We start from the raw sequence: 14,244 nt of genomic DNA, 5'->3' as shown, positions 1-14,244 counted from the left end.
ATATATAAAAATCATTCAAGACCTTAACAGTTTAACAACTGCATTAAAGTATGCAAAATTTACAGGAGTTGTTGGGAAACTGTTCATATTCTCACTGAAGTATTTCTTTGGAGTAAGTCTCAATGCTGATTGTTTAATCAGCATTTTCATCTAAACAGGACTGAGTTGGACATTACCAGTTACAGCCATAAAGCTGAAACACCATTCTAGTTAATATGCACCAAGCATCCACCCACACTGCATTAACCAGATCATTTTGACTGAATTTTTAAAAGAATTTGTTTTAGCAGAAACTCCTCAGATATTAATGTACTTTGTTGCTCCACGTGACAATCTTCACAGTAGAAGTTACCTTTATCATATGCTATCATTTTAACAAACTTTACAAATTAATACAACACAATCTAAATGCACCATAAATTTATATTTGTTAATCTTGATATTAGAACATTTAAACATTTCAAACTACATAAAAATATGACAAACAATATAAAATAGAAAGAAATTTGTTGACAACCTGCTTTCAAAACATCACTATTTCTTATATTGCAGTTAAGCAAGAAGACAGTTTACACAGCTCTCCAGAAAACATATAGTGTTCTTAGTGGAGTGTTATCAACAAAAATCAGCACAGTCCCACACAATAATGTCTGAGATTTATTATCTTTTCCACAGTACAAGTTTTTCACAAACCATAAATCCTTTGCAGTTATTAAGTCTGTAAACAAGTGCCTGAATTCCTACATTCCCCCACCTCAGCATATGCTTGTGAATGTTTTAAGTCCGTCAATCAAGTTTTTTAACTCTTCTACTTGTGTAAGGAATTAAAAGCCTTCTCTCTTTAAATTATTTATATTTTATCATACAGCCTGCAATGCAGAAAATCACAGTGAAAGCCCTGGGATAAACAAAACAACATGATCTTTACAGCAGGACTTGAAACTTACAATGTTAAATGCATTTAAAGAAGCGTCCCATAATAAAAGCACGGGTTTTCATTTCCAGAAATCAAGTCAATTAGAAATTCTAGGTTCTACTTAAAAACCCATTTTGATCTAAAAGTGAAAACAGTCCCCTATCCGTAGTCATTTTATAAACTCTATACAGTTTCACTTGCAGGGATTTTTTTCCAGTCTGGAAAACAGTAGTGCAATTAGTTTTACTCCTTTAAAGTTATTTCAGTCCAGGATGTAAATAGCTCTGTGGAAAGATAAGAAGATGCTCTGGTAAACAAGAAATTTTTGCAAGCCCATGCTGGCTTACTAGTCCATTAAAGCTTGTAAGTCCATAGTGGCTTTCAACAAAATGTGTATATACATCACTAATAACAAAGCAGAAATAAATAGGCAAAAACGACTGTAAACTGTCTCATCTCTTAATGATTTTTCAGTAATAACTGGCTTGACATATTGATTATATAGTCATTTAAATAAGCAGACAGTAGACAGTTGCCCTTAAGGACATTCCACTATGGCATCCAGTCTGGAAAGCCTCAACGGAGTTACATTCCTAAAATTAAAACAAAAAAGGGGAAGTGAAGGATGGGAGATAAAAGTTTAAAGATGTCACTTGAATGGAATTACACCAAGTCAGCCAAGCCAGTTCACTTAGATTTCTTCTTAAAAAGGCTTTTAATTTTTGATGGCTTTTTGCTTTTCTCTCCGTTATGGCAAAGGTCATGTGGGATGCTGCTTATCCTGGCAACACTCGGGGCTTCCTGCACTGGCTTGCTGTCGTTGCCCGCGGAGGAACACGACGTATGGCGAGGTTTAGGCACGGGGATGCCACTGGAGAGCTGGTTCATGCTACACGATTTTTCCAGGATGCCATTGTATACTTTGCTGGCGGGACTGAAGATCATGCTCTTAGTTTCCGTCAGACCCACGCAATCAGGAGAACCCCGCGAGATGTCTGCAGTTATGGGCGAATCTCCTCGCGATGAATCCTCTAGAGAGAGCTCATCTCTCGATATTTTTCGAGGAGACAATGTTTGGTATATCTCAAGGCTTGAAGGAGGAGACTGTTTCCTCCCAATGGAAGAATTTAAGGAGTCACATTCTGAAGCTGTGTCTGGCACTTCCCTGGATGAGAGAGAGGCAAAGGTAGAATTCTGTCAGTGCGTTCTTAAGGGAACCAGCACCCATTCCAGTGGATCCTAACCAAAGCGACTTCCATAGTCTAAGCTGTCGTTCTGCATACATTTGAACAGAATTAGAAAACCGCTATTCTAAGTAATCTATTTATCAAAATGGAATGTTTAATTTTAAAGATCAACTATGATAAATAATCTAGAAAACATTATAACTGAAGTTACAACTCCTTCAATTGTTAGAGAGATGAAAATGTTTGATTTTTACAGACTTTTATCATTCAGCTACTTCTGTGTCTTGTTTCCATACTGAAAACTTTTCTTATGAAATCATACATTTGACATCTAGTTGAGAAGACGAATTATAGTCGCTGCCTCTCCTTTTATTTTTCAGTCATTAAATTGACTGAATATAGCTTCCTAAGGAAGAAAGGAAAGAATATACTAAGCTAAAATATAGCCTCTCCCAAGTTTAAAAAAGAAGGGAAGACCAGGGCAGGGAGTGGATGGCAGGTGAAAGGCAATGACACAGCGCTGCTTAATAAATTCTCACTTTATTCCTCTGTGATTTCTCTCACTTTCTCCATAGCTGAAAGAGAAATAAAGAAGACCAGGAAAATAAAGTTTACAACCCCAAAGGCAACATACAGTAAATGCTATTAGCTATTCCTTCCAAATATGCCTCGAAGCTGCCTCTTTCTGCCTGCCCTGCTGCCACTGTCCCTCTTCCTGCCCGACCTCAAGGACTGCAGCAGCTTCCTGGCTTCCACTCTGGCTCTCCCCTCTCAGTTACTTCTCTGAACAGCCCCCTTAAAGTGGTTTTTAAAAACTCGACCAGAGCATTCCTTTGCTCAAGAAACTTTCCAGCGCTTCCTCACTTGCTTAGGCTAGAACCCACAGTCCTTGCCGAAGTCCACCAGGACCAGGACGGTCAGGCCTCCGGCTGCCCCTCCCGCTGCACGCCGTGCCGTTCTCAGCCTCTGCCCTGCTCCTGCCACATGCCGACCTTGCGACTGCCTGAAGGCTGCTGCTCTTACTGCTCCCTCTGCCTCATCCTTCTCCTCTCTTCTCTGCATGGCTCACTTCTCCCTGTCATTCACATCCCTGCTCAAATATTCTCTCCCAGAGATGCCTCCCCAGTCACCCTATTCAAAGCAGCTTTCTTTCTTTCACCTGTCTTTGTGTAGCTCCCCAGAACTTATCACTACCTAAAATATTTTATATTAACTTGTTTACAGTCAGTTTCCTCAGAAAAAAAGAGACTGAATGAAGACAGGGAGTCTTACTAACTTGTTTTTTCCTGGAGCAGTGACAAGCTAATGGGGATATTTAATAAATAAGGCAGAAAGGGAGGGAAGAATAGGGATCATGTTATATTCATTTTCGTATGTACCATCCAGGTGAGATGAACAGCATTCACTCTATCAAAGGAATGACTATGAAATGAAAAGTACAGTCAAGGTAGGGTCAGAGTAAAAACGTAACTTGCAAAAGAAATAAGGTGAGAGAAGGAAAAGAACTGAAGACAGAAAGGCAGGAACACATATGACCATCATCCACCAGCTGGAACTAGGCCAGGACCTTGTCTCACCCGTCTTGGCAGCTCAAGTTTTTTTAGCAAGTACACAACACACAGCAAGGACTAAATTCGTATTTACAGAGTGAATGAAGTGAATCATCTCTCACTTTGGATGAACTATGATTACTGTCATGATTCACATTAGGAGGTGCATGTTTGTGGCTTCTGACATGCATTTTAATATCATACTTTAGATACATATTAGATTGCTGATTTATTTAGTCTTTCTATGAACTTTACACATACATGTATGTGCAGATTGTCTATTACACCACAAGCTCTCAGAAGGCAGAAGATCTCCTGGGAAAATAAGAGATTTAAATGATGCTTTCATTTTATACAGTTACATGTACTACATAATTTTTCAAATGCTTTTACAACTTGATAATGGATAGTGCTAACAGGGGGCAAGAGGCAGTTCAGACAGCAAGAAATGACTCGGAAATCAATCACTGGTAAGGACTTTTCTGCAAGGCTTCTTTCTGGAGTAGATGTCCATTAATCAAATAGTGCATATATATATACACACACACACGTCACCATTCCTAGAAGCTGTTCAGCTTCCAGAATCAGAAGCTGATTTAGTTAAAATTTTATGAATTTACTCTTTATTCTGTTATGTTCTTTGGCTGCTTTGTCTATGAAGTTCTAAACTAGGTTAAAAATATTCCAAAATCTAGTTTCTAAAATCTAAATAATGTGTAAACAGAATATTGGTCTAAGTTAGGAAACCTTGATTCCAGTCCTGGTCCGGCCATTAATCAGCTGTACAACCCTGGGCAAATCACTTAATCAGATCTCAATTTTCCTGACAAAGGAAGATAATTTGATTAATTTCTAATATTTCTTCTAGTTCTCACATCCTAATTTCAAAACAATACTAATCTGAAGTGTTGCTTCTTCTGTATAACTTAGTCAAATTTGGAATACAGGTCCAGTGCACCTTAAAATCTCCCATTTTTTTCTACAACATATATTCTTTGGAATGTTGAACTTAATTGTATATACCATTTATGTCATTTTTCTACCTTTTTTCCCCCATATTGACATGTAGTTGAATTTATGTAAGTTTAATGCATGTATAACAAGACTTAAAGCAAGGTTTAAATGAGTGTGTACATGTAATAATGTGTAGAACATAAAAAGATAAGTAAATAGTAAGTGCTTTATTTATTATCATTTTGTAAGGATTCTGGAGGTTCAACACTTAAAAGACTAAAATAAGAGAAGAGGACATTTTCCAAATCTAAATTCTTCTCATATTTATCAGTGAGCTGTGAATTTCTGACAGTGCTCTTTGAAACAAGGACTGAACATTTCCATCCCTGCAAAAAATTCTAGACAAGAATTTTAATTCTGGAGTTTTCCTACCAATTTCTGTAAGCCACACAGAATTAGTTTTATCAGTAAAGCCATCTTACTGGTGACTACCGTTACACTGCAAAAGCTAGACAAAAAAAGCTAACTATAAAGTGTTAACCAGGCAAAGCTGCAGCAAATTCTCAGTAGCAACGAGGATACAAAACTTGTTCTATCTCCTTAGGAGTATGCCATACTGATCACCTGCTAATCATACATTTTACTTCTACTAGTAAGTAAAACAATTATATGTTAAAGGAAAAAAAAATCACGACAGAGAGCCACCAGGGCTCATGGAAAATGTCCAGACCATTCCCTCTGGCTTTGTTTCTCTTAGGAGGGCAGTAAGAAGTCAGGCTACGTAGCTATTAAGTAGCAGGATCAGAAACTATTATCAGTTTTCCTCTCACTTATTCCTCCTCCAACAAAGGAATACGGTTTAGAAAGAGAGATTCCCAACAACATGAGGTCTCACTGGACTAGAACACACTGCTACTATATCCATTCTATAGAAAAAGAAACTGTTGTGAATATAAGTTCCTCCTGTAAGTTCCTACACCTTTAGCATCTGATACTGCATGCTCACTAGCAAGTACTAGCATGCAACAGAACAAATCATTAAGTGGCAACAAATATTTTAAAACCCGAGGCAATCATATTTAATGTTTCTTTGTGCTCAAGCATACTGAGGCTCATGCCTTTACAGTTTACATATAAAACTGTTCATTCAGTTCAGTTCAGTCGCTCAGTCATGCCCGACTCCTTGCGACCCCATGAATTGCAGCACGCCAGGCCTCCCTGTCCATCACCAACTCCCAGGGTTCACTCAAACTCATGTCCATCGAGTCAGTGACGCCATCCAGCCATCTCATCCTCTGTTGTCCCCTTCTCCTCCTGCCCCCAATCCCTCCCAGCATCAGGGTCTTTTCCAATGAGTCAACTCTTCATTAGACAGGCTGATATTCTGAGACTTGAGTCAATTGTGTTCAATGGCCTCTAATAGTTATATCTCAAAATATCCTAGGTCTGCAGTGGGCAGATTTCTAAGATGGTTCCCCAGTTCCCAGCCCTGGCACACACACATCTTCTCCCAGTTAGTTATTAACCATCACTACCATAGGTGCTGCTGTGAAGGGATCTTGCAGGTACAATTAAGGACCAAATCTGTTCATCTTAATATGGAGAGATTATTATTCAAGTAAGCCTTTTAAATTTGTGTCTAAAGATCAGAGATAAAGGAAGGCAGAGATTCCAAGCAAAGGAGGCATAGAGGCCACACGTAGATGGCAAGGAATAGCGGGCAGCCTCTGGAAACTGAGAGCACCCCAGCTGAGAGCACACACAGAAACCAGCACCTCAGTCCTAGCACCACAAGGAACCAAACTCTGCCACAACCAAGTGAACTTTGATGAGGCCCCGCAAGCTCCAGATAAGAACAAAGCCCAGCCAACACTTTGGTTTTCGCCTCGTGAGACCCTCAGCAGAAAACCCAGCCACATCAAGCTTGGACTTTAGCATGCAGAACTGACAGCTAATAAATGGGGTGATGTTAGAAGGCATGAAGCCTGTGGTAATGCGTTACACAGCAACAGAAAATCTACACCACACTCCACTCGTACCCACCCACCTCCTTCCTCCCCCAACCCAGCCAGACACAAACTGTACTTCATTCATTGCCAGTACCATTGCTTTTCTGCAGAGAAGTAGATGGCCTCCTCCTCCTCTTCATTTCGATAAAGAGCAGGGCAACTTGACACTGAGAGGATATCTGGATCAGGCGAAGGCAACGAGTGCTGCGTGTGCGGCGGATGGTGGGGGTGCCGCGGGTGTGACGGATGAGGAGCGTGAGCAGGAAGCTGAGCTCGCTGAGACTGGGGGGAGGACGGCATGATGCTGCGGCGGGAGCGACACAAGCTGCTGCTTCTGGCCAGTGATGCAGCGGGTTTAGCCATGGTCCCTGAAAACCAAGCAGAAACAGATGACAATGCTCATAAAACCCAGTGCCCCTTTCATGCGTGCTACTCAGACACACTGAAGACAGCTGGTGGCACTGTCACCAGGGCGTCTACCGTTACTCCAGCGAGTAACTGCACACTTATTACCACCCTCTATAACCTATGATTCTCAGGAAAGCTGAGAAGCAACAAAATGTAACAAAAATGAAAGCAGGTCTAAAAAATTAACAGCAAAGGAGCCTGCTTGCAGTTAGGTAAGTAAAGTCTCTCCGGGTCTGCAATATACTATCATGTGAATTGAATCGCCAGTCTATGTCTGACGCAGGATGCAGCATGCTTGGGGCTGGTGCATGGGGATGACCCAGAAAGATGTTATGGGGAGGGGAGGTGGGAGGGGGGTTCATGTTTGGGAACGCATGTAAGAATTAAAGATTTTAAAATTTAAAAAATAAAAAACTAAAAAAAAAAAAAAAATTAACAGACGTGAACACAAACACTTGAGGTTTAATATAATAACTGACATTACTAATCTAAAAGCTTAGTAGTATTTACCTATGATAACAAATCCTTACGTTTAAAAATCAACACAGCATAAAGACAGCACAACTTGTTTGAACATTGAGACATTTTAAATCAAGAATCACTAAATATTGTTTATATAGTCTCACTACTTTTTAGGCAAAGGTTAGATACAAATTTGTTTCTTAAACACTGACTATCGTGGAACTAACCAGAAGCCTTAGATTACCTTCTACCCGCTCCTAGTCTCAGTCTAGACCTATGCTGATTGTAGACATACTTCCCCTACATGCTTAAATCTTCATTGAATGGGCACCTCATTTCTTTGCCTTAATGGAAACAGAGCTCTCCTAAGAACACCTGCTCAAGCTGAAGCTATTCATTCTTACACAACTCCCATCTGTGGCATGAGAACATCACATTGATGGCCTTCTCATCCCCCAATATTGTCTGTAAACTCTCACTCCTTTTATAAAAATGTGTTTCTTCACTGCTCACACTATTAAGCTCACATATGAATTTCTCACTTCCATCTCACTAGGCACTTGCTGTTCAGTCATTCTCTTCCCAGTTCATCCTACCTCTCATCAACTTGAGCCATCTCATCCAGAAGACTATCACCTTAACCAATCATGCTTCTTATCTCTTCTCACCAGACATTCACCTCTATTCTACTCCACCACCCACTCTCATGCCTTGGTCTTACTGTTATTCAAAACTCCCATTTTTGAAATAGTATAAGTTTAAGATACCAGGTAATCTAGACTCTGATCACATTTCTACCTTTCAAGCTCACACGTCCTGTTCCTTCCGCTACTGTCCCATTCTCAACCCTCAGCTCCATGACCCTATTCTACTGACTGTCCCTTCTGCTGCCTTTATTTTCATCTTCTCCTCTTCCATTTCCCATCAGCACTTAAAAATAAAAGTTGAAAAAACAAACCCGAGAAACAGATAAACCACAACAGTGACAACAAAGCCTCCTCTACGCTCAGACTGTTTTCAGCGGACATCGATATTCCTTTTCATGTAAATGATCACGAAAGCCTCCTCTACTTTATCTTCATTCCCTCAGGAAAGAAATGGTAAAGTGCTTCCATATGATTTCGCTACAACTACTGTTAGCAAAGTTAAGATAAACATCCTCACTGCTAAGTTCAGTGAGTATCTCCATCCTTTCTTACCACTGAATCAGCACGTGACATCAGTCTGTCCTTTCCTCGACTTCTCCAACCATCTTCTCACCTCTTCCTTTACTCACTGCTTCAAAGTTCTATTCTAGGCCTTGTTCTGTGCTTGTTCCACTTTTTCTTCTCAACAAGTTTCATCCACTCCCATTACTTCAACTATCCTTTGCAGTCAACAGAAGTCCAAATCTGCGACTCCAGCTTTCATCTTTTTTCTGAACGCTGGAACTTCACATGCACCTGCCTACTGGACATTTAAGTATTCCACAGATGTCCATACTGAATTCAACATTTTCCTCCCAAACACACTCCTCCTTCTCTGTTTTTCACCTTGGTTTAAAAAAAAAAGAGCCATCACACCTCACCTAGTTATATGAATTGGACACACCAGATATTCTTGACACTCTTCTTCCTTCATCACAGTCTCCATCTAGTTAATCGTAACATGTTTCCAGTTCCACCTCCTCAGTCTCTCTCACATCTGTCCACTCCCCCCTCCACCACCACTGCTTTATGCTGGACCACTGTACCAGACTAGTAACTGATCTTTCTCCTCCAACTTACTCTCTATACAGCAGCCTCTACAACCTCTTTATGATGGAAAAGGAATATGACATTTTATTGCCCAGAACACTTGACTCCCATTAATTCTAGGAGTAGGATAAAGCCAAACACCTTAACATGGCTTAGAATGCCCTATTTATCTAGCCTCTAATTTGGAACTGGTGTCCCTCTTCTCTGTTATAGGAACACTAGGAAAAGATACTCACTTCACAGTTCCATTCCTCATCTCATCTCTCCCTTGACCTCTTATTTCAGGTTTTTGCTTAAAAAGCAGCTCCTCCAGGAACTTTCCTAGCCCCTCCAAATTGAAGGTCAGCATTTCCCTCCTTGTTCTCACATGGCAATACCACAGTGTATTTTCACATCATGAAACTATTCTCATTGCATTGCTCTTGTTGGTCTTCCATTAGACTGCATGTTTCGTGAAGGAATTAACTGTGTAAAATGTTCAACAGTGCATCACAACAACTCGCACAGAGCCAGGCAAAAAAGCAGCTGTACAATAAGTATTTACTGAGTGAATCAGTAAGCTGAATGAATTCAGTGGGTGAATTAATGAACAACTCAAACAGAAACAGCCAATGAAATATCTTGATGGAGTGAAAAAAAGAAGATGAAATTGAAGGGAATATTTTCATAATATTTGACTACCTCCATAATGGACTACCTCTATTAAAGGCTTTTTTGAAGCACAAATCATACAATATGAAAATACTTTTAATTTAGTAGGCCAACCATTAGAATTTTACTTACTTATTATTCCTATATTACAAAACTAGATTTCCAATATCAGAATCTTCCAAAGTCCAATATCACTTCGCCAAAGAAGAAATAACATCCTACAAATACTAAAAGAATGTATCCAGGCTAACACAGATAATTAAGCTCTGCAGCTCTTAGCATATGATGCAGCCACTCTCATCAGCCACTGCTTATTTGGTATATACAGTAAAATGTAGCCACATTCAGCCACGACTAGGAGTGATGAGAAAGACTGGGAAGAATTAGGGTTCCCTGCTTGCAAAACTTGAGTATTACTCACAAATATGGAAAGATGTGTCTCTAAGAAGGTTTAAGAAAAAAGTTAAATATATTACATGAGGAAAATTTTGAGTAATCCAATAAAGAATGTAACAAAGATAAGAACCAGTACATGGGTCACATATGGAATTGTTTACAACTCTACAATTCTTTGGAAAATTCTTCTTCTCACATATGTTGCCATCTCTTTCACTTAAAGAAATGTACAAATCCTTCCATTAGAGATATATACACTTAGAGTTGAGGGTCCTTCTTCCTTGTGGCTTAATGAGGTCTACAGAAGGCTGCACTCAGTTATAATACCATAAAACTCAAGTAGGATTAAAAAGCAGTTCACTCTGACCTTGGGTAACAAACTCTTCGATACATAGGTGAGTATGTTTAATATTTCCAGGCAATTATTAATTCTCAATGAAAGTCTACAGCCATCCCATCCTGTGATTTATCAGAGTAGTTAAGTGAAACACTGAAGTTTACTATACAGAAATTTATTTCTGAGATAATTTTTCATTCTAGTATCAGTAATTACATACAGAAGCAAAGCGGTTTAATATGATGCTATTTTGCAAACTGTATTTCCTTATAACAAAGAAGGTAAAATTCTGTTTTGAATAAGGGGGTCCCCCCACCACCAACAACCAAAAATAGTAAGTAATATATGGACTTCTGGTTCTAGCAATATGGCAGTCAAAGATAAGCTGACCACCATCCCCAACCCCTCAGCCCCTAACCACATATTTTAAATCTCCTCAAATACTTCAGTATGTGGAATAAAATAAAACAATAGTTTTAAGTGCATAGCTGAGTTTGAAAGGAAGAAGAGAAAATTCTCAGATGCCAAACAGAAAGACTAAAGCCAGAGCTAATAGGCTTGTGAGTGATGTGGGAACTGCTGTGGGAGGGGCTCAGTCTCAGCAACTTAAGGGTTTGGGTTTTAACTGGGGGCTATAAATGACAGCTAGAGCCCACATAAGGGGAGGAAAAGGAATCAAGAGCGAGTGTTCTGGACAAAAGCCTGGTCCTGGAAGGGCCACCACCCTCCTCAGTGGGAGAGTGTATTGGAAAAAAATCTGACCAATGAACAAGGAACTCCCTTCAGTGCATGTTCTGCCGGTACAGGAACCTAAAAAGGCTCTTGCAGAAACATCAGTACTCTGGGTGTTCAATACTCAAACTCAGTACAAGCTAACTCATGACTACCTTGGAGATCAAGTTTTTACTACCGCAAAAGTCTGTGAAACTCAAATTCAAGAGGTTAACCAAAAAAAAAAAAAAAGGATGGTTCTGAGTAGGTGAAGCCCTTGAAACTACTGCCAGAGCAAAAGAAATCATATTGAGGAGCTCTTCACAAAGTGTTTCCCAGGAGGAAGGAAAAAAAGCAAATCCCCTGAAGACAGTTCTTACTCCTACTCCTACTCCTCACAAATGTCTCCCAGGAGGAAGAAAAAAAAAAAGCAAATCTCTTTAAGATAGTTCAGTAAAACACTTTAAAACAGGAGAAGCCATCTGCTATGCAAACTCAAGAAACAGGTGCAATAATTCATCAAGAAACACCAAGTAATACAATTATCAAATAAAACTAAAAAATAAGATGTTTAAGATCATTAAATTATAAAACAAAAACTAAAAATATGAGAAAAGGAAAAGCATTAAAAAAAACAAGTAGACTTTGTGAAGAATCAAGGAGAACAGAAATGAAAACAGTCACTGAAATTAAAAATTCAAGCAACAGGTTAAACAAAATTAGAGCTGCAGAAAGAATAAGTAATCTAGAAGACAAATCTAAGGCAATTTCTCTGAATGCAGCACAATTAGATAAAAAGAAAGGTTAAGAGAGATGGCATATAAAATAAAATCCAACATGTAACTAGAGGCTAATATTAGTCTTATATTTCTATACAGCTAATATTACAATAGGAGTAAACAGAGAGAAGAAAAATAATATTCAAAGAGAAAATTACTAATAATTTTCCATTCCAGAAAAATAAATGACCCAATCAAAAAATGGGCCAAAGAACTAAATAGACATTTCTCCAAAGAAGACATACGGATGGCTAACAAACACATGAAAAGATGCTCAACATCACTCATTATCAGAGAAATGCAAATCAAAACCACAATGAGGTACCACTTCACACCAGTCAGAATGGCTGCGATCCAAAAATCTGCAAGCAATAAATGCTGGAGAGGGTGTGGAGAAGGGAACCCTCCTACACTGTTGGTGGGAATGCAAACTAGTACAGCCACTATGGAGAACAGTGTGGAGATTCCTTAAAAAATTGCAAATAGAACTACCTTATGACCCAGCAATCCCCCTGCTGGGCATACACACCGAGGAAACCAGAATTGAAAGAGACACATGTACCCCAATGTTCATCGCAGCACTGTTTATAATAGCCAGGACATGGAAACAACCTAGATGTCCATCAGCAGATGAATGGATAAGAAAGCTGTGGTACATATACACAATGGAGTACTACTCAGCCGTTAAAAACAATTCATTTGAATCAGTTCTGATGAGATGGATGAAACTGGAGCCGATTATACAGAGTGAAGTAAGCCAGAAAGAAAAACACCAATACAGTATACTAACACATATATACGGAATTTAGGAAGATGGCAATGACGACCCTGTATGCAAGACAGGGAAAGAGACACAGATGTGTATAACGGACTTTTTGGACTCAGAGGGAGAGGGAGAGGGTGGGATGATTTGGGAGAATGACATTCTAACATGTATACTATCATGTAAGAATTGAATCGCCAGTCTATGTCTGACGCAGGATGCAGCATGCTTGGGGCTGGTGCATGGGGATGACCCAGAGAGATGTTATGGGGAGGGAGGTGGGAGGGGGGTTCATGTTTGGGAACGCATGTAAGAATTAAAGATTTTAAAATTTAAAAAATAAAAAACTAAAAAAAAAAGAGAGAGACATACATCTTCAGATTCAAAAGCATACCAAGTATCTGGGGAAAATTCTATACCTAATTATATTATAATAGAACTATATTATAAAAGAAAATGAAAATATTCTCTAGGCAATGAGAGAAATAAGAGATTAACTAAAAAGAAATGAGAACAATCTACCTTACTAGAACTTCTCAGCAGTAACAATAAGGGGCCAGAAAATGCTCTCAAAATACTATGGGAGAAACAATTATTAATTTAGAATTTGATATCCTATTAAATAACTATCCTAAAGTGAGAGTGAAAAAAAAGACATTTTCAGGCAAAGAAAAAATTTACCACTCCCAGTCACTCCCTGAAAGAACTTTTATTAAAAAATGTATTTTTAAGGAAGAAGAAAAAAGCAAAGAAAGAAAATACAATGAACAGAGAAATACATAAATATTTCTCAACAATGATGGAATAAAACAATAAAAAATGATTTTTGCAGGGTATTCAAAAGAAAATACTAGACAACATTAATATGTAAGATGGGGAGGGAAGTGTCTAAAATTAAAGCATCTGAAGAACCTTAGGAGAATGATAGAGAAGCTGAGAAGAGGTGTAGAAAATAGACAAATATGCCAGAGATAAATCCAAATGGATCAACAAGCAGATTAAATGTAAATGGATTAAGTTGACCATAGCTGGCAACAGAGATCCTCAAAGAGAAGGCAATGGAGTAGCAGTTACTGCTATTTCTTATACAGACATATTCTAGAGTCTGATGATGGAAAAAGCTTTAAGTAAAGAAAGAGAAAATATTATGTTGGCAAATATTAATGAAAAGAAAGCTCTTTTAGCTATTTAAATATCAAATAATACAAACTTGAAGGCAAAAAGTACTGTTGCTGCTGCTGCGGCTAAGTCACTTCAGTCGTGTCCAACTCTGCGTGACCCCATAGACGGCAGCCCACCAGGCTTCCCTGTCCCTGGGATTCTCCAGGCAAGAACACTGGAGTGGGTTGCCATTTCCTTCTCCAATGCATGAAAGTGAAAAGTAA

The 14,244-nt window shown here is 38.9% G+C and overlaps 1 protein-coding gene across 2 annotated transcripts in view; it reads right to left on the bottom strand.

Annotated features, from left to right (window-relative positions):
* Positions 1-405: 405 nt before the first annotated feature.
* STIM2 (stromal interaction molecule 2) overlaps positions 406-14,244 on the bottom strand; it is a 184,083-nt gene continuing 170,244 nt past the window's right edge. For both annotated transcript variants that reach the window (XM_027970914.3, XM_027970915.3), the window contains 2 exons: positions 6,711-6,984; positions 406-2,081 (listed from right to left, as the gene is read on the bottom strand). In XM_027970914.3, coding sequence (XP_027826715.1) covers positions 1,604-2,081; positions 6,711-6,984 — 752 coding nt within the window. In that variant the 3' untranslated portion in view covers positions 406-1,603. The remainder of the gene's footprint in view (positions 2,082-6,710; positions 6,985-14,244) is intronic.

Source organism: Ovis aries, chromosome 6 (assembly GCF_016772045.2).
Source record: "Ovis aries strain OAR_USU_Benz2616 breed Rambouillet chromosome 6, ARS-UI_Ramb_v3.0, whole genome shotgun sequence".
Lineage (NCBI taxonomy): Eukaryota > Metazoa > Chordata > Mammalia > Artiodactyla > Bovidae > Ovis > Ovis aries.
Note: the sequence above shows the minus strand (reverse complement) of the source record. Positions and strands in the feature narration are given on the sequence as shown.